This window comes from Lipotes vexillifer, unplaced genomic scaffold (assembly GCF_000442215.2).
Source record: "Lipotes vexillifer unplaced genomic scaffold, Lipotes_vexillifer_v1.1 scaffold84, whole genome shotgun sequence".
NCBI lineage: Eukaryota > Metazoa > Chordata > Mammalia > Artiodactyla > Lipotidae > Lipotes > Lipotes vexillifer.
Genome location: NW_006783414.1, coordinates 957,754 through 982,487, shown reverse-complemented (window position 1 = coordinate 982,487; position 24,734 = coordinate 957,754). Strand labels below are relative to the sequence as shown.

Genomic DNA, 24,734 nt, shown 5'->3' with positions numbered 1-24,734 from the left:
AGAGAAACGGAGTTGGAGGAATCAGGCTCCCCAACTTCAAACTATACCTCAATGCTACAGTAATCAAGACAGTATGGTACTGGCACAAAAATAAGAATATAGATCAATGGTACAGGATAGAATGCCCAGAGATAAACCCACGCACATATGGGCACCTAATTTACAACAAAGGAGGCAAGAACGTACAATGCAGAAAAGACAGCCTCTTCAATAAGTGATGCTGGAAAAACTGGACAGCTACATGTAAAAGAATGAAATTAGAACACTCCCTAACACCATACACAAAAATAAACTCCAAATGAATTAAAGACTTAAATGTAAGACCAGACACTATAAAACTTTTAGAGGAAAACATAGGAAAAACACTCTGACATAACCACAGCAAGATCTTTCTTGACCCACCTCCTAGAGTAACAGAAATAAAAACAAATGGGACTTAATTAAACTTAAAAGCTTTTGCACAGCAAAGGAAATCATAAACAAGACATAAAAACAACCCTCAGAATGGGAGAAAATATTTGCAAATGAAACAGACAAAGGATTAATCTCCAAAATATACAAACAACTCATGGATCTTAATATCAAAAAACCAAACAGTCCAGTTAAAAAATGGGTGGAAGACCTAAATAGACATTTCACCAAGGAAGACATACAGATGGCCAAGAGGCACATGAAAAGCTGCTCAACATCACTAATCATTAGAGAAATGCAAATCAAAACCACGAGTTATCACATCACACTGCTCAGAATGGCCATCATCAAAAAATCTACAAACAGTACATGTTGGAGAGGGTGTGGAGAAAAGGGAACCCTCCTGCACTGTTGGTGGGATTGTAAATTGATACAGCCACTATGGAGAACAGTATGGAGGTTCCTTAAAAAACTGAAAATAGAACTACCATATGACCCAGCAATCCCACTACTGGGCATATACCCTGAGAAAACCATAAAGAGACATGCACCACAATGTTCACTGCAGCACTATTTACAATAACCAGGACATGGAACCAACCTAAATGTCCACTGACAGATGAATGGATAAAGAAGATGTGTCACATTTATACAATGGAATATTACTCAGCCATAAAAAGAAACGAAACTGAGTTATTTGTAGTGAAGTGGATGGACCTAGAGTCTGTCATACAGAGTGAAGTTAAGTCAGAAAGTGAAAAACAAATACCGTATGCTAACACATATATATGGAATCTAAAAAAAAAAAAAAGGTACTGATGAACCTAGTTTCAGGGCAGGAAAAAAGAGGAAGACATAGAGAATGGACTTGATGACATGGGGTGGGAGGGCGAAGCTGGGGCGAAGTGAGAGTAGCATCGACATATATACACTACCGAATGTAAAATAGTGGGCTGGTGGGAAGCAGCAGCATAGCACAGGGAGATCAGCTCGGTGCTTTGCGATGACCTAGAGGGGTGGGATAGGGAGGGTGGGAGGGAGGCTCAAGAGGGAGAGGACATATGTATGCACATGGCTGATTCACTTTGTTGTGCAACAGAAACTAACATGGTATTGTGAAGCAATTATACTCCAGTAAAGTTCTATTAAAAACAAAAAAAGAGCAGAGTCTGGTCCCCCAGCTCCCCGGAGCCCAGCATGGGACCTGGCACGGAGCAAGCGCTCCACCCGTGCTCGTGAAATTGACAAGATGCTAGCTCACGTTATGCTCTCAACCTGAGTGTCATCAATCAAAACACCATCTCCCAGGTCACGGCCTCACTTTGGGGAGAAATGTCAGCCCTCTTAACATCAGCCAACGTAATGGCCACTACTCATCAATCTCTTTGTACATTTAACTTTTTGCTTCTTCTCAACAGCCCTATTTTAAGAAGACGAACTGAGGTTTAGTGAGTAAAGGCAGCTAGAGAGTAGATGAGGTAGAACGTGAGGTCAGGTCTCTGTGTCTTAACTCTGTCCTAACTCCCAGAGGTGGGCAAATCCTTTATGGAGCTTCCCTCCCTCAGAACAGTGAATCCTCAGAGAACAGAGTAAGTCCTTAGAGAATACGATCTAATGAGAAAAGCAGCCTATTGGATGTGCGCTCATTAGGGCCCCTTTTCACATGTCCGCACTCAGTGTACAGGAAAGGGATAAAGCCAAGGAATCAGGTATAGATCCATCTCCTTTAATCCTCACAGCATCTGTCTGGACGTAGTATTTTCCAGAGAGAGACACTGAATCACACAGGTGTTAAAAGTGTGCAAAGTCCCCCGGCTAGAATTACAAAGTCTAGGGCTTCCTGACTGCAGAGCAGGAAAGCTTTCCTCCCCACCAAGACCCCTCAGCAAACAATGCACCAGAAGCCTCATGCAAGTTGTCTGAGCTGTTTGTTCATCCCACTGAGCTTGGCATTGTGCCCATCACTCCAGCAGGTGCTCTGGGTGCCAGATCCCATTCTTCCTCACCCCTCTTTTCCTCCCTCCCTTCCTTCAACTGTTACTTGCCCTCTTGGCTTCACGACAACAGATCACATTGGATCAGTAGACCTTCCCAATGTCTGGCCTGCCTTGTGCCCATGCTTTTGAGTCTGAAACACTGAAACACCTACACACCCAGAGACACAAGTATTTGCAATGTGCCCCTGTTTTTTTCTTCCCTCGGGGTCTGCTGTGGCTCGGCTGTGGGCTGCGGGGAGAAAGCAAGTGGGCTCTCCTGGTTACCTTCGTGGTCTGGCAGTGGGAAAGGAATGTGACCTTGGCAAAAGGGTCTGAAAGTCCGTTGCTGTCGGCTGCGATGAGGCCCCGGGCTTGGTACATGTGAGCTCTCAGCTGGAAGACATGCCGGTCTGTGGACAAATAATGGGAAGGGGTGGCATTAGCAGGCTTCTGAGGAACAGTGAGTGCGAGTGGGTGTCTATGTGTGATGCTTACCTGTGGGTGTTTCTGGAGACAGACAAAGGAGACCACGGGCACTGAAGGTCTTTTAGACCAAAATGGACACAGGGAAGATGGGGGAAGAGGTCATGTTCATGGGTACTTTGGAGCCAGGCATTCTCCTTGGTGCATTCACCACATTGTGGGATTTAATTTTCATAACAAAACAACCCCGTGAAATATATATCATTATCTTCATTTTATAGATGAGGGAAATGGTTCATAAAAAGGCTAAAATACATTTCCAAGTTTTCAGAGCTAACTAATTCCAGAGCCTGGATTTCATTTCCGTCGGATTCCAAAATCCAAATCTATTCCTAAAATACCACATTTTTAAAATCTGTATGCAAAACGGCAACAGACTCACAGACATAGAAAACAAACTTGTGGCTACCAAAGGGGAGAGGGGTGGGGGGAGGGATAAATTAGGGGTATGTGATGAACGGATACAGACTACTATGTATGAAATAGATAAGCAACAGGATATATTGTAGAGCACAAGGAATTATAGCCATTATTTTGTAATAACTTATAATGGAGTATAATCTGCAAAAATACTGAATCACTCTGCTGTACACCTGAAAATGATATCATATTGTAAGTCAATGAAACTTCAATAAAAAATTTAAAAATACCACATTTCACCTCTTAGTAAAACGTCCTGTTTCCAATGGTGTGTGTGTATAAGAAAGGGGGACATTTCTTCATTTTTGCTTCCATAAACTCAGTAAAGTCTTGAGTCATCCATCCATCCATTCTGCCATTCAGCCAGCCAATGTCATTTTGAGCACCTACAGTATACCAGGCACAGTTCTGGCCTCTGAGGATTCTGAAGCAGCTAAGACAGCCCCTGACCTTGGGGAGCTCCAGGGATGGGGCAGAAGATAAGCAAGTGCCCCAATCCCAGTGACAGGAGCCAGAGCTAAGTGTCCTGCAGGAGATACAGGCAGAGGGCATGGGACGTTAAAGGCAGGAGTGAGCACACCTGGTTGACGGGATGGGAGGCAGAGAGAGGGCTGCAGGTGGGGCAGACCAGGGTTCAGTGGGGGAACCCCAACGAAGAGTTGAGTTAATCATATGCCTTGTTTCATGGACTTTATGATCCTTGGCCCTTGCCTGACCCCTCTTGCTTTTTATATTCATTTGTTCCCTTCTACCCTCTTTTAAAAAAAATTATTTCTTTCACGGATCATGCCTTTGGTGTTGTATCTAAAAAATCATTGCCATACTTAAAATCATCTTGGTTTTCTCCTATATTATCTTCTAGGAGTCTTATAGTTTTGCATTTTGTATTTAGGTTTATGATCCATTTTGAGTTAACTTTTGCAAATGTCGTAAGTTCGATGTCTAGATTTATATTTTTGCATGTGGGTGTCCAGTTGTTCCAGCACCATTTGTTGAAAAGACTATGCTTGCTCCATTGTATTGCCTTTGCTTGTTTGTCAAAGATCAACTGAATATATTTATGTAGGTTTATTTCTGGGCTCTCTATTGTGTTCCACTGACCTATTTGTCTATTCTTTTGCTAATACTGCACTGTCTTGATGACTGTAGCTTTAGTAAGTCTTGGTGTCGGGTAGTGTCAGTCTTCCAACTTCGTTCTTCTTAATATTGTGTTGACGCTTCCGGGTTTCTGCCTCTCCACATGAACTTTAGAATCAGTTTGTTGATATCCACAAAACAACTTGCTGGGATTTTAATTGAGATTGCATTGAATCAAGAAAAACACTAAGCAACAGAACTATCTATTTAAAATTGGAACAAGCAGATAAAAGCTTGGATAAGTTACAGAGGTAACTCCTTGTCTTTCACAATGAGTAGTTATGTGTTAAATGTAAAATCAAGAAATAGTGATGTAGGGCTTCCCTGGTGGTGCAGTGGTTGAGGGTCCGCCTGCCGATGCAGGGGACACGGGTTCGTGCCCCGGTCCGGGAAGATCCCACATGCCGCGGAGCAGCTGGGCCCGTGAGCCATGGCCGCTGAGCCTGCGCGTCTGGAGCCTGTGCTCCACAAATGGGAGAGACCACAACAGTGAGAGGCCCGCGTACCGCAAAAAAAAAAAAAAGAGGCAAATAAGTTGATCCTAAAATAATATGCAAACAGCTCATGAATGCCACCCCTCAGAAGCCCACCAGAGACATCTTATGACCCTCTTGGCCCAGTGGGCATCATACCTTGGTAGAGCAGGTTAGCTGGGGGTTTACTGATGCCAGCCCCTTTGGAGGACATTTCTGCTTCATAGCCTGCTGGTAAGTTGTTCAAAATGGCACTAGAGTGTCTGGTGGAGCCCAGCCACATGTACACGTCAATTTTCGCTTGCATCGACCAACCAGCCGGCTGTTTTCCAGGAAGCTGGGGAAAGGTTACAAGGAAGAGACCCCCCTCATTAGTAGGAGCCATTGTGGGCCTCACTCTCTGAGAAAAGAGGTCCTTCCCTGGGGCTCCTATTAAAATGAGACCAATGACCCCAGTTGCCACGATGCACAGTTTTAGAGGAGGATCCAGGTTTAATGGGGCCTGAAGCTCAAACAGGCCCTGTGTGATCATTTAAACCTAACAGGTAGGTATGGTTATTACCCCTGTTTTATAGATGAGAAAACTCAGGCTCAGAGAGGCTAAATAAGTTCCTAGATCACTCAGCTTTTAAGTGACGGAGCCAGGGGAGATGATACCAGATCTGGGCTCTGGACTCTGAATGCCCACAGCCTGCTTCTCCCCACACTGAGCTGAAATCCCCCTTCCCAGAACTTCCAATTGCCTTGAGTTCCAACCACAGCCTCTGCCTCTTTGCTTTGCTCAGAAGAACTCGAATTCTTCTTCCATAGGTCAGGCCCCCGTGGGCTTGAAGGCATCTACCTGCCCTACCACGTTGTTTCTTCCTGCTAGACACCTCTCATCCCTTCACCCCTCCCTCACGCAGTGTGGTTTCAAATTCCCTTGCTAGCCTGCTTTCCCTCCTTTGAATGTACTCGGATTTGTATTTATATTTGTTTGAATTTGTGTTTATGTGTGTAGTCGTGTGTGTGTGTGGTGTGTGGGTGCATGCGTTCTCAACATGTGAAGGACACAACTCAGTGCAGAGCGGCTCCTTTATTTCTCCATCACCAGGATTAGGGGACTCCGCACCCCCATCTAAGGAACCTCAGGCCCCAGACTTGGCTGGGTGCAGGATTTCTGGCAAGGCTTTCGCTCAGAAAGTGGCCACCTCTCCAGATTTTGTTGACTCTTCTAAGTGCCTCTTCTTAGTGTTTCCTAGGATTTCCCATCAATGCACAATTCCCCTTTCTTCTGCACCACTTCCTTTCCATGGAGAATCACAAAATCCCACGGGGAGAGGCGACCACTTGCTCTGACAATTTCCCAGGCACCCGTGGAAAGCTCCAGAACCCCAAACTGTGCCTGGTTGTTGGCCTGCCTTCCTGTCTTGCTCTGTGAGTTCCCCAAGAGGATTGTGAACAACTCAGTTCAGCAACTACTACCAAGTGCCACCAGACCTTGCTGAGGGAGTGGGGCCAGAAGGGCCTCACAATGACTGCGACACAGTCCTGGGCTTCCCCTCCAAGAGCTCACGTCTAGACAGGGAGGCCGACTCGCATTCACTTACTCAAATGCAAAGTCAAGTGTAAGAGAGAAGATGCCATAGGACCAGAGGGGAAGAAGCAGGTATATCCTTTCTTTAATACTCACATATTCCAGTAGGCTTTAATAAGTACTTTGGAGTTGGACTCGTAGAGAAGGCATCCCAGGAAGAGGGAAGTGCCTGAACAGAGATACAGCGGCAGGAGCTAACTGTGGTGATAAGGGCTGACGTTTAGTGAGTGCTTACTTGGTGCCAGGGACAGATTTGCTAAGAGCTTTCAGCAAAGAAAAAGCTGGAACAGAGAATGACACAGATGAGGCTACAGAATCCTGCTGCATATACGGAGGAGTTTAGATTTTATTCTTTACGGAATAGGATGCCATTATTTATTCAGCTCTAAAAAAACAACTAAGGGGGCTTCCCTGCTGGCTCAGTGGTTAAGAATCCGCCTGCCAATGCAGGGGACACGGGTTCGAGCCCTGGTCCAGGAAGATCCCACATGCTGCGGAGCACCGAAGCCGGTGAGCCACAACTACTGAGCCCACGTGCCACAACTACTGAAGCCCGCACGCCTAGAGCCTGTGCACCACAAGAGAAGCCACCGCAATGATAAGCCCACGCACCTCAACGAAGAGTAGCCCCAGCTTGCCACAACTAGGGAAAGCCCACGCGCAGCAACGAAGACCCGATGCAGCCAAAAAAAAAAAAAAAGTGATACTTCCAAAAAATTAAAAAAAACAAAACAACTAAGGTCATTTTGCTGTTAGTAAAGACAACCATCTGCAACTCATCATTTTAAAAATTATAATAAGACAAAACACCCTCAATTCATCACTTCTACAATAATAATGATAATAGCTAAAATGCATTGAGCACTTGTTCAATCAAACAAATAGCTATTGAGAGCCTAAGGTTATTTTGTTGTAATAAAAGCAATCCGTCTGCCATCTGTATACATCCCTAGGACATCAATTCACAAAGGCAGGATTTTTGACTGTCATATCACAGTGATGTCCCCAGTGCCTAAAATAGTACTTGGCACTCAGGAAGCACTTGGAAAATATTTGTTGAATTATTTATTTCTTTTTCTAATAATAATATTTTTACATGTGCTGAGCACTTACGTTGTCCCAAGCCCTGGTCTAATGTTCCTCCCTACACACAGAACGCCCTATTACTTGCATACTATTAACAAGCAATAGGCTATCATTCATCTTCATGACGACTGTAAAATAAATTCTTTCATTATATGTATTTTAAAGATAAAAAAGTGGAGGTTCAGAGAGGTTAAGACAATTGTCCAATGTCACAGAGCAAGGCAGGGATAGAGCCAAGACTCAACCCTGCTCTACCTGGCTCCAGAGCCCATCCTCTTGGCCCAAGCTCCTCATACACTGGTACGTGTACCGGTGCATGTGAACTGCTGGGGCATCTGGTTAAAATATAAATTCTGACTCAGCAGGTGTGTGGGGTAGGATTTGAGATTTCTCCCTGTTGGTGCTTATCCTGCTGGTCTATGGACCACAATTTTAAGTGTTTGAGTAGCAAGACTCCTAACTATGCTGTGTTGCCCCCAAGCAGGTCCGATATCCTTTGCTTCTTAAAGTAAAACAAAAACACAAAACATCCTTCATCTCTACTGCTGTGAAAACAACCTGTATATGTGAATTCATGGCTAGAAACCAAAACTCAGCTAACATCTTGTGAAAATGTTATACAAGGACCATGGCTGCATGCCTAAAGTTTGCCATTTATACATCTTTTTAAAAATACACACCTTGAACTTGTTTGCAAGACAATGCAGTCTCTCACTTAGGAATCCAAGTTGGAACTCACGCACCATCACTGAGCACCTTCCTAGGTGCTCGCAGAAACAACAACCCACGTTTCACTTCACGTGCATTTCCAGCCTCAGCTGTCTTCCCTGCCTTCCCCTCCCCCACTCTCCGTTCTCTCATGTGCTCCTGAAGCCTGACCAACCAGAGCAACTTCTTTCCTTTTAAGAATAGCATGGTAAGGCAGGGAGTGAAAGAGAAAAACAACAACAACAAAGAAAATTAAAGAATGCAAAATTGCATCAAAAAACTATGATCACCAATGTGTAAAAATTGCACGAGACAGAATGCTAAAGTCTTAGCCTCTCCTGTAACCCACCCACCTCCCCTCCGGGGTCCTGGTGAAATGCCAGCTGTCTTACAAAAGAAGGGAAATCTTGGCCAGTCAGAAAAAGGAGAGAAAGATGGTCATTCACACAAACTGTGAAGTTGGTCCATCAATATTAGTGTGAGAAAGATGTGTTTGCCTTGTAGAGACTTCACTTTGAGGCAGGACCTGGAAGGGTGTCTGCAGCTACCACTTTCTGCTGCATCCTAGGGAAAGCTGGATGGAAACCTGGAGGCCTGAGAGGAAGAGTCTGGACTCAGGGCTGTGGAGCAGAAGCCAGGATAGAGGTGGAAACGGACCATGAAAACCTGATTGCCGTTCCAGATTTACTATTACCTAGCCATGTGACTTCAGGTGAGGCAGTTTTGTTTCCTTTAGATTAATTAATATTCCCTCAACCTGGGCCCCCTAGGCACAGCAGTTTCCTAAAATTTGTAAATAGCTATTCTAGATGAATAAGGTTGACAAGCATGGGTCGTAAAAGATGATTCCTGACTGCAGGACGTTGACTTTTCTACTGGTTGACGGGCACTGTGAAACTCCAAGAGGGGGACACAATGCCAACCTCTAAATGTGTTTGAACACGGGATGTTTATGGCGCCACTCAAAGGACAGCTGTTCTGTGGAACAAACTTTTGAGGCGACTCCGCAAAAAATCTAGAGATCTGAGAGATTTACATTCTGTGCTTTGTCTCACTGCACTTTCTAATTCCCAGTTAAGAAACCGGAGTGAGCAGCAGGTGGGTGAATCCTTTGTCTCCCTGGAGCAGCTCTTGCTTTTTTCAGATTTACCAATTCAGTGAAGAGAAACAGGGCCTAAAGGGAGGTGGCGGGAGGGAGTTAAAAGCAGGGGTAACAAACATACGGTAGATAGCTAGTGGGAAGCAGCCGCATAGCACAGGGAGATCAGCTCGGTGCTTTATGACCGCCTGGAGGGGTGGGATAGGGAGAATGGGAGGGAGGGAGCCGCAAGAGGGAAGAGATACGGGGAAAAAAAAAAGAAAAGAAAAAAAAAAGCAGGGGTAACAATCAGAACTGGAATGAAAATAGTTTTCATCTTATCAAGATGTTTCATCATGTCAGGACAATCGAACAACACGTTCAACATTTACAAAGCTATCACCCAAAGCAATCCCAATACAAAAAGAAAATGCAGATAAAGAAGTAAGCCAAGGCCACAGGGCAAAGGTCCTGAATTCCCAGTTAGGTCTATTCTCTGGCTTTAGTTGACAGTTGTTCTCTGTTCTAATTTTAAATAATTCTGGGATACATCAAAATATTTAGGAAGGAATAACTTTATGCTGGTTTTCTCTTATTTTTAGCACAGGGCTTTCTGAAATGATTTGCTATTTTTAGGACAGGTGTTTCAACCCCAGAATCCCTTGGAATGAGAAAGCTGAAGAAATATTTGTGGTGAATAACTAAGGTGAGTTTTTCTTTTTCAGTTACAGTCTTACAGAGGTGGGTTTAAAAATCCTTTTGTACACGACAGAAAATATTGGGTTGGCCAAAAAGTTCATTCGGATTTTTCCATAACATCTAACATACAGAACCACAAACACTTCCCTGGATGTGAAGGGGGCACACAATGCCAGAAATGTCCCCTAGATGTTGGATTTCCATTTGTTTGAATGCCAACATTTATTGCGTGATGACCCTGGGGGACGTACACTCTGTGTTCTTTTTTTTTTTTTTTTACTCTGTGTTCTTTTATGTGCAGTTATCCACTTAATCCTCAACATCACATCCCCATTTGAAGGATGAAGAACAGGAGACACAGAGATGTTAAGTAACATTCCCCAAATCATACAGCTCCTAAATATTAGCCCTGGAATTCACTAAGAGGTAAAATTGTATTCCCCTCAAATGCATATGTTGAGGTCCCAACCTCTAGTACCTTAGAATATGAGCTTATTTGGAAATAGGGTCATTACAGACAGAGTTAACATGAGCTCAATCTGGAATAGGATTCTTATAAAAAGGACATCATAGGAAAAGAGACATGCACACAGGGAGAACATGATATTAAGATTGAAGTTATGCTCCCACAAGCCAAGGAGCTACCAGAGCTAGAAGAGATGCTTCCCTAATAGCACCTTCAGAGGGAGCACGGCCCTGCCACTCCCTTTGTGTCAGCGACTTCTCTGGCCCCTTTCTCTCGAACCAGTGAACCTCGCCCAGGAGCGCTCCCTAATAAAGCTCACTTGAAACTTTCCTGTTTCGCGGTGCCGTTTGTTAAGATCCGACCTTACACTCTCCTCTTATAATTTTCTTTGAAGCCTATTTTTAAAATATAGATGAACTCGTGTAAAATGATGCCATAGATAAATTACTCAAGAGAAAAGTAGAGAGGAAACTAACAGAAAAATGTTCATTCTTCTTAGTAATCAAAGAAGTAAAAATTAAAATAACCTTAAGATACCTACACTAGATTTTTTAAAAAAACACCTTATATGTCTCTGGTGACATAGTTATTGGAAAACTGGAAAATATCCAGCCCCAGGATGGTCTCCTAAAACACAACCTGAATCAAGAGGGGGCAAGGTGTTCTAGTTGTCCTCAGACTTTTGAAAGTCTTAGCGTCAAGTCAGAGATCTGGACACACACTAGTAATGCCGTGCAACCCAGGAAAAACAGAGATTCCCATCCTTGAGTCAAACATAGTACAGACTTACTTTGAGGAAGTGAGTTTTGATCTTCCCGCAGTGTTGACCCATCTGCTTCCTGATGGGGGAATAGAGCAAGTCCTTGGCGGCGATGCGGGCATATGCCACCCTCTTGCTGTTGCTCAGCATCCAGATGAAGATGTCAGGGACGGTGTGCTGTGGCTGTGGAGGCAAAGGGGATGGATTTGATAGGTGGGTGTTTACACGGCACCTCCAGGGTTCTCCTATCCTGCACCAGCACCCCTTCTGCACAACAAATTCTGTGACTTAAACTTTCTGGGTACTGAAACACCTGTGCAACCAAGCAAGTTAAGCGTGGCTTCTCTGAGAAAGTCTTAGGTCACGGAAGCCCCATATGCCAAACTGCTTATCATGCTTTGACAATATGCAAGTCGGACCTGTGACTTGGCATCTTTGGTGGCCTATTTTTCTCCATCTGCAGAACAAACGTTTGCTCCACCTTCCCATGGATTTTTTCTTTGCAATCTTGTAATCATGATTTGGCTTCCAGCATTGGACCTCCTAAGAGCCAGGTAACATTTCCAGAACATTCAAATGAAACACCAAAAACAAAAATCCATGAATGTCTTTGGATGTCTTTCCATCCCCTCTTAAGGAAGGAAAAACAATTTTACAAGGGCTTTTATACGTAAATTGTAATTGCTAAGTATTTTCGCTCCATTATAGGTGTTTATTCAGGAGAAACTGCACTCAATTGCACAGAAAATTAGACTTTGAAGTTGAGCTAATCAAGACAAGAATTGCAGAATTCCCTGCCAAGAGGCCCATTATGTTGTGAGTGTTTGAAATGCACATTGCTGAGCCAGTATAGCTTCCAAAACAAAAGGGAAGCATATTGTCATAAACTAGGCTTTGACATTCTCGGACTGGAAGCAGATACTTTTTCTAACGCGGTAATCCTCTAGTGTAATTGGTACCTAAGAAGGCATCCCTTCTCTCTTGACATGGAAACAGAGACATCCTTGTGGAGGTTTTCTCGCCACATGGTCAGTCAGTCACTGACCTGGTTTGAACCTTCTGGGAGCTTATTAAAATTCCTGCATTCCAAAGTGACTATCTCACGGCTTGTTATGCCTCCAGGGAATGATGAATTTGCAACAGGAAAAAAATCTTTCAAGAACAACAGAAGCAGTAAATCTGTACCTCACCCTGAAAACTTCCGCCACAAAACCTAGTATTTAACAGAAGCAAATACGAGGACTTTTTTTAGATCATTCTAGTAGTCAGAAGATATTGCCTACAATTAACTTTAAAATGAGAAGCTGTTTTAACTTTTACTGGATATGAGTTTCAATTTCCTTGCAGTTAAAAACCTATCAAAGATCACATGTTTATTTTGACTTTTCTTGAGCCTATTAAGGAATGTGCTTTATTATTATTATTATTATTATTATTATTATTATTATTATTATTATTTAGGAATGTGCTTTTTATTTCGGCTGAATACTCAGACTTCGTGAATAAATCAATAAAGCCGTACATGTTTGGCTTAATTTAAAACCCCTCCTTCACCCTTCAAACGAATGGTACCTGCTCAGCTCAGCAGGGCTTGAGAGAAAACACTGCCCATCTTTCATTCTTATCAAACATTCAAGCCCCACTGGGAAGATATTCGGTCTCATCTTCCAAATGACCTTTGCCCTTATAGTTGATTACCTCATCCACAAGAAAGCGGATTTTTTCCACAAAGTTTTGGGCCGCCTGGATCATTTCATCAAGAGATAACTTTTTCTTCTGCTGCTGAGTGAGCTCCTTGGCCTCCTTGGCTATGGCCTCCTAAAACAAAACAAGAGTCGGTGTAGATCTTTCTAGAAATCTGGTTAGCGAGCACAGTCCTGTTGCTGGAGATTCCTGAAAGTGCTTGTAAGTTCCACGCTGAGACACTCATGAGGGCCGTTTCAGGCTCTGCTATGGGGCACGCTGCCCATTAACAGCAATTTGGTAGGACTATGGGGACAGTGAATATTATCTCACCTTCATTTGACAGACGAGAAGCTGAGGCCCAGAGAAGCCAGAGGTTTGTCACAGTCCCATAGCTCTTTAGTCAAGACCTGAATTTAGGCTTCCTGATACTGACAACAACAACAATAATAATAGCAGCTGAAATAGATTGAGCTCTTACTCTGCACGGGGCAATGTCACATCTGCTGTGTTAACCCTTAGGACTCCTCGCAGCGACCTTACGGGGTAGGTACTATCATTCCCATTTTACAGCAGAGGAAATAGTCATGCAGCTACAGAGAGGCAGAGCTGGACTTGACCCCCTGCTGAGTCCAGAGCACCACCTCTGCTCTCACCACCTCTCCCGGGAGGCACAGTAGATGCTTCCAGACCAAGTTGGCATCATTGGAGAGAGGCACCAGGGAGCTCTGTGTGCGTGGTTGGAACATCTAAAAGTGTTTATTTTGATTCATTCATTCAGCCTGCATTCATGTTCTTAGGGAAAAAAAACCCCAAAACACTTTGCAGTGATTTCTAAGGCCCTGCATGAGTGGGTCCTGCCCACTGGCTGCCTCATCTTGTAGTGCTTCACTCACTGGTCCTCAGGAGGTCCTAAAACACGCCCGGCTCCCTCCTCAAGACTGGGATGCTTAAGGTTCCTCTTGGCCACATGTTCTCCCTAGACTCTGCATGGCTGGTTTCTCCTCAGGCCTCCACTGCCATGATACCACTGTCATACATTCTCCCACATTTTCCCAATCACCATGGCCTTTTAAAATGCCCTTCATAAAAAAAAAAAAAAAAAAAAAAATGCCCTTCATAATCATAACCTGTAATCGTTTTTATTTACTTTTTGTTATCTATCTTCTGCCTTCCCCACTCAAATGTTAATTTTGCAAGGATAGGGGGCCCCTCGGTCTTGTTCTTACCTTGAATACTGAGAGTCTGGTGGAGTTCCTGGCACACAGCAGGTGTTAAATAAATGTTTGTGAAATGAATAGACCAGTCAATAAATTCCTCAAGAACAAGCACCAAATACTGACAGCCTTGTGTTTCCAGCACCCAGCACAGGGCCTGGCACCTCTGATTAGAGGACCTGAATACCTGCTGTGCACCAGGAACCAAGGCCTGGGACAAGAGGAGGACTCAAGCTTCCTTTCCTTAAGACTTTGACAGTTGGTGAGGTGAAAGCAATATATGCAAATAACTAAAATGTGTAATGCATCATGGGACCAGAGGGGCCAAAGCCAGGTTTTATGGATAATATGATATTTGTGCTGAGCAAAAAATGCATTGAATTCATCAGATGATAAGAAGAAAAAGTACAGTCCAGTTGGAAGGAACAATTACATATGAAAGCACGTAATCAGTGAGGGTTCAGAATCCTTGGCACATAGATACATGGGAAGGGAGCAACGAGAGACAAGGCTGGGAGACTAGGCTGGGACAAGACGGTGAACAGCCCTGTATATCATGCACAGAGGAATTTGGCCTTTATCTTATGAACAACTGGGAGACTCCAGTTTTTGGTTTTTGTTTTTAATAAATTTATTTATTTATTTATTTATTTATGACTGTGTTGGGTCTTCGTTGCTGCGTGCAGGCTTTCTCTAGTTGTGGCGAGCGGGAGCTACTCTTCGTTGCGGTTCATGGGCTTCTCACTGCAGAGCACGGGCTCTAGGCGCGCGGGCTTCAGTAGTTGTGGCTCGCGGGCTCTAGAGCACAGGCCCAATAGTTGTGGCGCACGGGCTTAGTTGCTCCGCGGCATGTGGGATCTTCCCTGACCAGGGCTCAAACCCGTGTCTCCTGCATTGGCAGGCGGATTCTTAACCACTGAGCCACCAGGGAAGCCCTCCAGTGGTTTTTTTAATCAAGAGAGATCTAAGCAGATTTGTGTTTTGGAGACCATTCTTGCTGTGGTATGGAAGGTGGACTGGGGCAAGATGACTGTGATAGCCCTGGCCAGAGACGCTAAAGCACTCGGGTTAGGCAGTGGTCCTGGGGATGAAGAATGGAGTGAGTGCCAGAGTCTTTAAGGGCCGGGGTCTCAACCTGGCCTGGGGTCAAAATGACCATTTAGTGTGAGGTATAGCAGGGGTCCCCAACCCCCGGGCTGTGGACCAGTAGTGGTCCGCGGCCTTTTAGGAAGCGGGCCACACAGCAGGAGGTGGGCGGCGGGCGAACGAGTGAAGCTGCATCTGCCTTTCCCCGTCGCTCCCATTACCGCCTGAACCACTCCCACTGCCCCCCGTCCCGCCCCTGTCCGTGGAAAAATCGTCTCCACGAAAGTGGTCCCTGGTGCCACAAAGGTTGGGGACCGCTGAGGTACAGGATTCAAAGTTGATTCTTAAGCTTCTCATTGGAGTAACAAGTGAGGCTTGTGGTACCAATACAGGACAGGGAACAAGCTTTGGTGGGCAGATGAGGGGCTGAGTGGGTTACATTGAGTCAGAGGTGCTATGAGGCAAGAAGTGGACGTGTCCACCCAGAGGCTGGAAATGCGGAGAGAGAGCTGGGCCACTGCAAAGCACTGAAGTCTTGGGCTTGTTCAGGACAAGGACTGCTGGACACAGGAAACGAGAGAGCCGTGCGGGCTATCTGTGGAGGACGGGCACTGCAGAGACAGTCAGAGGTGCTGAGGAAGACATTCAGTAGGAAGCAGATCTTACATACGGTAGGAATCTGGCCTCCTTGGAGTAGAGGAGGCCACAAAACTTCATTTATTGTTCTGGAAAGCAGGATGAGTCAAGTGTTCAGAGACTCGGGCTTTAGTCTCTGGAGTATGATTAACCAGCTGTGACCCTTAAATAAAATCATTTAACCTCTGTGGGCCTCATTCACAACTTTAAAAATGTCCCTGGCCAAACACTGAGTAATTTTAGTTTGCAGAATTATCATGGCCTCATACAAGACGTCCCTTGGTGCCATTGCTGGAACTGAAGTTTCAAGGAGAGATAATCAGGGTCTGACTTGGTCTGGCGTTTCTCAGTCGTCACTCATTCAATAGGGACCGAACATCTCTAAGGCACTCAGCACTGTGCAGGGTCTCCAGGGCACAGAGAGGTACCAGCCACTGCCCTGCCCTCGGGTAGTGCTCACAGCTTTTCACACAATTCATAATGGGAGGACACCAAGCAGAGGTAGTTATGTCTTTTTCTCTCTCAGCTTAGGAGGCAGAAGGTTAAGTGAAAGAGTCCACAGCCTTTGACAAAACACAAACGTCAAGAAAATGAACAAGTCCTACATCAGGATAGAATAGAGGGCTGGTGGGCTTCTAGCTCATTCTTGTAAACATTCAGTAAATGCTAGTTCCTCTCCAACTCACTCATCTATTTATTCCCTTCTCATTCTTCTATATCACACAACTGTATAACTTTTAGAACTTTATCCTCATGTGCTCTATGACCTATGCTTCATCCATGAGGTTTATTTTTAAAGCACACGTTTTAGTCCTTTGCAAAAGTATAAATAGATTTTCACATACCAGCTCCTGCCAACAGAGCGTAAGTCGTTTCTTATCTAAATTGGTTTGGTTCAACATCTTGGGTTTCTTTTCCACTTCAGAGATAAAGGCACTATAAGAGAATAACAATTTTGAAACCTACTTAGTGAAAATTCATTTATGTAATTCCAGAGATTTGCAAGTATACTTTCTGCAATACGATGGGAAAGTTCATGAAGCCACAGAACCAAGATTTTTCATTTTGGATTAAGCAGTAAGGCACTAACTTTTCTATGAGACAAAATGAGAATGGGAAATAGTGCCAAGCCTCACATTAGTTTTGGGGATGTTTGTTTTTCTACTTTCTTTCAGTATATACCTATTGTGATTCCTATCCAAGTTCACAACAGCAAACACAAAATAATGCAGTTTTCCTTTATCTTACAAATTTAACACACACCAAAATGTTCCTGAAAGTTGTATGTAGAGCAAATATTTTAGACTCAAAACTGGGCTATGTCTTCACATTTTTAAAACCATACAAAGGACTGAATAGTAACGTTTTGAGGGATGAAGGAAAATGGTAATGGTTATGAATGCAATTGAAGCAGAAACAGAAATGACTTTAAATTTGGGGAAATAAGATATTCCCTCATCAGCAATAACTTAAAATCGATACCATTTTCACTTACTGAAAACCAGGTACTTTCCGAGGTTGATAATATTCAAAGGGAAATAGTCACTCTCCTCTTATGATAGGAGAGTGTTAATTATTATAATGTTTAAGAGGTTATTTGACAGCATCTATCAAAATTTAAATGTCCATATAATTTGATCCAAAAATTATACTAGAATTCTATCCTTCAAAAGTAACTGAAAATTCTTGCAAAAATATGTTTACAGAGTAATGTTTATTGTAGCATTGTAGCAAAATAAATCAGAACAACTTAAATATAAGGGACTAATTAAATACTACATGATACATATCACGTGATTGAACATTGGGGATGAGTATTAGGTACTACTGTAGAAAGATACCAGTGATACATTGCTGAGTGGGAAAGCAATCTGCTGAACAAAGTGTGTGGCGTTTATTTTTATGAATGTGTGTGTTTGCAAATGCACAGAAAAAAAGGAAGACAAATCAAACTCTTCTCTCTGAGTGGGACTGGAGAGAGACTTGAGAACACTCTTCCTTTATACATCCTGTATTTTGTTGTTGTTGAAGATGAGCATGTAGTATTTCTGTGATGAAAAGAATCAATTACGAAAGAACAAAAGGGGGATCTAAGATGACACACCTCCCAGGGAGGGGTCCCACACCAGAGCTCTGCCTGCTGGTAATTGGAAACTTCAATCAGAAATTCTCTTTGGACATACTAGTCATTGCATTTTCTCTTCATTTTTAAAAAGAATAAAAAGGAGTTATTGTGAGGAGGGAGTCTTGGTGCCACCCGTCTACCTTTCTTTCCTAGAGGCAGAAGGAATCCATTCCACTCCCAGGATGGATCAGCTCTAGGAAACATTATGGATGCTTCTAATCTCTCTCCCTTCCTCACAGGGGGAGAAGTAACTTATTTCCCCATCAGAATGGGGGTAGATGACTTTGGCACGTGATTCTGTCCATTCCTCATCTTTCAGACCCCGCCCACTGCCAGCTGTGGGCGGCCTCCTCACCTGTACACGGCAGGTGGCCTGTCCCTTCTGGGGGGAAGCCCCAAAGTCCAGCTGCTCAACCTCAAACAGCTGGGGGGACCACAAAGTCTCTTTGACCTCAGGTACAAACTTTTTTCTCAAATCCAGGTTTACCAAATATAAAATGAATGTTTGATCTCTGTCTGACCCTCATGAATATTTTTTTCAGTTGGCTTTAAACTTGAAGAGAAAAGGGAATAATTATCACTTCCAAGTAACCCCCAAGAGAGAAAAGTTATTGAACTATGAATTTGCCCACAATTTCTAAAAATACGACCATGAAGCTTTTAAGGATGCTTCAAGGGATTTGCAGGTGACACTTAGCACTGATATATATTGCTTCTATATGAAAAACAGAAAAGAAATAAAGAGAGAAAAAACTACGTATTTATTTTTTTTCTTTCTTTTTTTTAAGTAAACAAGGCTTGGGTAGTTGAGCGATTAGGAAAGGCGAAACTTACAAAGCTGAACACGAGAATCTATTAATTTTTTTCTTTCCATCACATGAATAGCCATTCCTTTTCCATTGATTCTATTATAACAAATTCTCATTATTGCTCACATCTTGACCCAAGTCATCAGGTTGTTTCCTTATGGGGAAGGCAGCCTCTAAGATGGCCCCAATGATCCCCACCTCCTACCCTTCTTGCCATTGTGCAATTCATCCCCTTTGAATGTGCACTGGTCCTAGTGACTTGCTTCTAACAGAAGGCATCAAGACTGATGGGATGTCATGTCCAAGATTAGGTTATAAAAGACCGTGACGTCCATCTTATTGGCATGTTCTCTCTGACTCCTCTTTCTTGCTCACTCTGATGCAGTCAGCTGCCATGTTGTGAGAGGTAGCTTGGAGAGGCTCACGTGGCAAGGAACTGAGGATGACCTCCAAACAACAGCTAGCAGGGAAATGAAGTCCTCAATCATCCTCAATCCAACAGTTCATGAAGAACTGAATTCTGCAAATGTCCGTATGAGTGATCCGGGAAGTGAGTCCTCCCCAGTTGAGCCCTGAGGTAACTGTAGCCTTAGTCAATGGCTTGAATGCAGCCTGGGAGAGGTCCTGAGCCAAGGACCCAGCTAAGCCACACCTGCATTCATGACCCAAGAAACTGTGAAATAATAAATATGTGTAAGCCACTAAATCTGAGGGTTATTGTTACTCTGTAATAGATAACTAATACACCCTATTTTTTCATCTTTTATTATATTGCCTAACTCCTGGAATAAGAGTCATTAATTGGTGCTTATTAATGTGGTGTATAAAAAATTCTATTAAATAGCATTTGATATAATTTATCCATCTACTTGCCAAATAGTTGTTGAGTACCTACCAGATGCAAAGAGCCATGCTGGACACTAACACTACCAGCATTTTTCTTGTTTCATAAAATGTCTCTGCAGTCTTTCTTTTCTTCTCTTTTCCTCCCCCCCCCCCCTTTGCTTTATGTTTTAATTAAGTGTCAGGAAGCAGTAGTGAGCCCACAGTCGCAGCTAAATTACTGAACAAAATTAAGATGGATATAACACTGTTCAATGCCCATATGAATGCATGTAAAATCGACCGTTTTCTAAGGTAATTAAAAGCTGATTCCGTATCTGCTGAGCTACCCAGATGACAGCTGTCTCTGCAGTACCTGCTTTGACTGGCGAAGTCAGTGAGCACCATCTTCATTTTCTCTTCCGGGGCTTCCTCTGAAATCTTAATCAGTTCTTTCACTTCCTCTATACCCTCTTCCTGAAAACAAACCACAGAGGTGGGGGGATGAGAGGTGGGAATGAGACACCATAGCGGAGAAACTGATTCTAACACCCACAGAAATAGTATTGAGCTAATATTTTGTTTTGAAAATGAAGGAACATATCTCTTGTTTTTTCGTGTATGTCTGAACAGGGAAATGCTACTGCATTCTAACTTTGAACCTTCCTTTCGTAACTGGAACTGGTCCAGATTCAAGTCTTCTCCTGTGTTGCTCAAACTCATTGTTTCTGTCCCAGATTTATTCCTGAACTGAGTTCCATTTATTTAGAATCTACCTTGTGAGGGAAACCTAATGTCATGGGAAATACTTAACAAAGTAGAGTAAATTAGATAGAATTATCAAAAACTTCAAAAGCAATGTTCATGCCAGTTTGTTATATAGGAGTATAACCACACTGAATAATCCCCGAAACTAACAGGCTATCAATTCTTCTGATTATGGGGGGTTTTGTCAGGGGTGGGGTGTTGAGGGAAAAGAAACAGGTTGTATATGACAATGGCTATATGCTTGTGTACTTAATCATTGCACTTTTCCTTTGGATCCTAAACTCTAGGGTTCCATTTCATGGCTTGGAGGAAAATGGCACCCAAGGGGCAATGTACATGTCACCACTGCTTTGCTAGAATTTACAACAACGACAACCTCCATCACATACCTAGGGACATATATTTCCCTCTTTCCCCCTTCACTATAAGTACAGGCAACACTGTGGAGCGGTTAAAGGTTTAGGCTTGGGAGTCAGACTACCTGCGACATCCAAATCCAGGCTTTATCAGGTGACCTCACCCACTTCTGCCCAGTTTCCTCATCTGTAAAATCTGGTAATAATGGTACCCACCTATAGCCCCATAGGGAGATGTGAATTTCTTCAAACTGAGCTTGGTGCTTAGTAAACATTCAGTCAGGTTAGCCATGATATGCCATGCATGGCAGGGATCCTGGCTCTGAGAAATAATTAGAAACAAGTGCTCAAGGCTACTATGGCTTCTAGGGATAAAAAAAATTCTGATTTGTTTGGTCAAGCCTTTTAGAAATAAACTACTTTGTCTGAAGGAGAAGCAAGACCAGCCGTAAAAAGCGAGTCCATGGCCTCCACATGGCGTGACTCCAAACCCAGCCTCCATGACCGCTTTCAGACTCCGTCTCTATGATGCCTGCAATCCCCATGGCCAGAGGCAACACTGTGTTTTGTTTTGTTTTGTTTTAATTAATTAATTAATTTTATTTTTGGCTGCGTTGGGTCTTCGTTGCTGCATGCGGGTTTTCTCTAGTTGCGGCGAGCGGGTGCTCCTCTTTGTTGCGGTGCGCGGCCTTTTCATTGCAGTGGCCTCTCTTGTTTGCGTAGCACAGGCTCTAGGAGCACAGGCTTCAGTAGTTGTGGCGCCCGGGCTTAGTTGCCCCACGGCATGTGGGATCTTCCCAGACCAGGGCTCAAACCCATGCCCCCTGCATTGGCAGGCGGATTCTCAACCACTGTGCCACCAGGGAAGCCCCCAATACCATGTTTTACACAATTGGAGACAGAATTATAAAGCAAACGGGAGAGAGAAATGTGTGCTTTCCTTCGTGTGGGTTTTCATGGAATGAGAGGGATCAGATCAGGGTCCCCTGGTGAGGCACAGTGGGACAGAGAGGAGAGGACACTGCCCGTGACATGTGTGGGCTGGAAAGAGGAATGTGGAGTAAACGAAAAGGAATCACAAAGGGAGGGAGATACCAAAGGAGCAGTGCTCCCAGGTTTTCTTCCCCCCCCTCCACCCGGCAGGGGTTAGGTGGGACAGCCTAGTATTTTTCACATATAGGTGCTGTTTTAAATACTTTCACACATTCAATTCCTCAAATAATTCTGAAGGAAAAGAACAGGATATGATGGAAGAGGGTAAAAGGGAGCGAGTAAGGTTTCTCTGAGGAAGTGCTTAAATATGGGCCCTAGAGGTTGACTGGGCTTCACAGGAGAAACATGAAGGGGAAAAGCAGCCCCGACAGAGGGAACAGCATGGAGGTGGCTAGGAGGCACAGAGGAGCCTGGTTTCTTTGAGGCACTTGAAAGGAGACCAGCATGCTTGGAACACAGTACGGAGGAAGAGCACGTCAGATGTAGGACTGGAGAGGTGTCAGGGCTTGAACTTGGAGGAATTGTCCACCGTGTTAAGGACTTAGGATTTTATATTAGTTGAAGCTAAGATCTATCAATTTTGTGAGAAAACTGTCCATCCCTTGCCTTTGGAGATTGGGAAAGTGGCCTATCCCTAGGTCCTATAACAGTCAGAAGCAGAGCAGGGATTTGAATTTGGATAATTTGATTTAAAGTCAAGGGATTTTGCAAAATGTATTCTCGTTCCCCTGGGTCCGTGTGGTAGGAGCCAGGTGTCCTCCAAATGCAGCAGCCTCAATTCACTTGTATTTAAACTGAGGTCAAGACCCTCTACTGGGTGGAAAAAAATCCCCTTTGCCTCCAGCTTCCCAATATTCAAATCCATCACCTGTCAGAGTCACCTACCAGGAAGTCCGCCATTTTCTCCAGCATGTTGGACCAATGCAGCCTAAACGTCTGGTCTCCCCAAGAACTGATGAAATAGACACAGGGCTTCTTGGCCTCGAATGGCAAATAGTTGTAATTCCTGGGAAAACACATTAGGTCTGGAAGTTAGTTGGTGATCAGTGTTTTTCAGACAATCCCAGTAACCTGTTCATGTTTGTATGTTCTGGGTGGGTTGGGGGAAGGGTGATGACAAAATAGTCAAACTATTAATTCCATCCTTAGCCTTTACTTGGGGATCCATAGACAATAAGCAACGAACTGTTATATGGCTACAGTGGTGAGGTAATAACAGCTACCACCCTCTGACCCAGGGCAAAGTCTAGAAATGATCTCACAAGAGGGAAGGCAAGCCCTCTTCAAGGAGAAATTCTCTTTCCAATTGAGAGAAGAGAGAAAGGAGAAAAACTAACATCTTTTTCCTTTTAATGTCTATATGCTGGGCCCTGACTGTGTAAGGATCAACTGAGATAACAAATGTGAATGTATTTTATAAACTGAAATCGCTAGAGAAATCTAAGAGGGTAATAATATTAATGAAGATGAAGTCATGTGCCTCAAACTAAACGTCAGCATCCCATGGCTTGCCGTGCATTCATCCATCCATACAAAATGTATTGTTGCTGGGCATTGGTGCCGGTAATGCAGATGACCAGCTTGACTAAGAAGGGACGAGAGGGATGGCAAAGTAGCTGGAAGGGGAGCTGTGGAGCCAAAGAGAATGGCTGAGGGCGATGGTTGGATGTGCTTAAATGATGATAAGAAAAAAGTTAAGAGGATGAGACTGAAGACAGAAAACAAGGAACTAACCGGTAGAATTCAGTTCCCAAGGAGGAAAGGAATGGATGTGAAAGCAGGGAAGATGGGAGAGGTGTAGCAAAAAGCTGAAGTTCCCTGCCTAAAGACAGCGATATTCTTAACTAGGTTTGCCCCCAGCCGCCTGTAATTGTCCCACAAACACCCAGGTCTGTGTGAAGAGAAACGTGGAAGGCAGGCCAGTCTTGTCATGGAGGCAACAGACAAATTGTGTGTGTATGTGCATGTGTGTGTATGTTGTGTGTGCACATGCGTGCATGTGTGTGTGTGGTGGTCTATTAGAGAATCTTCCAGTTCAGCTGCTGCCACCCTGGCTTGCCACTATGTGGACAGAGCCTCGATATAGTGACAGGAATATTGCCCCAAAACACCAGCATGGCATTTTGGTCTCTTGGAGCCAGCCTGTCAGGACTAATGTGAGGGTTCCGTAGAGCTCTCATTTCCCCTCAAACCCTTCTCACACTACATCCCCTGACACCCCCTCCAACAGTCAACAACGGGCTAGTCTAACAAGGTAGGGATGTTTTCACTGCCAAAAGGATCCCGGCAAAAGGATGCAGAGTACCACTGAGAGTCTCATAAAAGCCTCCCAGAGCTGCAGATCCTGTTCATTGATGTCCTCAGTTTCGAGACTGGACAGAGAAGCCATTAAAGGGCTGGGAAGTTTGGGGTCCTTTTTGGTGTGTGTAAAGGAGGGTGGCTGCCAGGGACCCATAAAAAAGACCCCAAAGAAGGTGGTCTGTGGGAGGGGGAGGGTGGTCCATGGGAGACAGGATTTAGAAAATGTATGCCATGCTCAAAAATTATTATTTTCACTTACTGCTTCCTACTTTGTCCCAGACAATCGCTTTCTGTCCCTTAAGCTCGTTCTCGCCCTTTAGGATGTCGTCCTTGTGACCTTTCCCAACTCTCCACCTCCTCCACTGCCCCCCTCTACCCACATAGTACCCTGTGCCCAACCCCGTTATAGCATGTCCTTAACTCATTCAGAGACAGTTATGAGCATCTACTATGTGCCTGGCACGGAGATGAGCAGATCCAAAGGTGAACAAGACACAGTCCTTTGCCCTCAGGGTACTCACAGTCTAAGGGAGACAGACTAGTAAAAATATCTTAATGCAGTGTGATTAGTGTTTGATGGAGGTGAGTAGAGAAGGTAAGACTTGGGATTCAGGGAAGGGAACTTGAACTTAGTCTTGAAAGGTAACGGAAGCGAAGTTCTGAGC

At 44.0% G+C, this 24,734-nt stretch overlaps 1 protein-coding gene across 1 annotated transcript in view; it reads right to left on the bottom strand.

Annotated features, from left to right (window-relative positions):
• Positions 1 to 24,734, bottom strand: part of FER1L6 (fer-1 like family member 6) — a 128,780-nt gene that overhangs the window by 70,959 nt on the left and 33,087 nt on the right. Inside the window, exons 13-19 of the mRNA XM_007456067.1 lie at positions 22,654 to 22,774; positions 20,028 to 20,128; positions 16,741 to 16,831; positions 12,972 to 13,091; positions 11,304 to 11,456; positions 5,060 to 5,237; positions 2,673 to 2,797 (exon numbers count right to left, since the gene is read on the bottom strand). Of these exons, the coding sequence (XP_007456129.1) occupies positions 2,673 to 2,797; positions 5,060 to 5,237; positions 11,304 to 11,456; positions 12,972 to 13,091; positions 16,741 to 16,831; positions 20,028 to 20,128; positions 22,654 to 22,774 (889 nt within the window). The remainder of the gene's footprint in view (positions 1 to 2,672; positions 2,798 to 5,059; positions 5,238 to 11,303; positions 11,457 to 12,971; positions 13,092 to 16,740; positions 16,832 to 20,027; positions 20,129 to 22,653; positions 22,775 to 24,734) is intronic.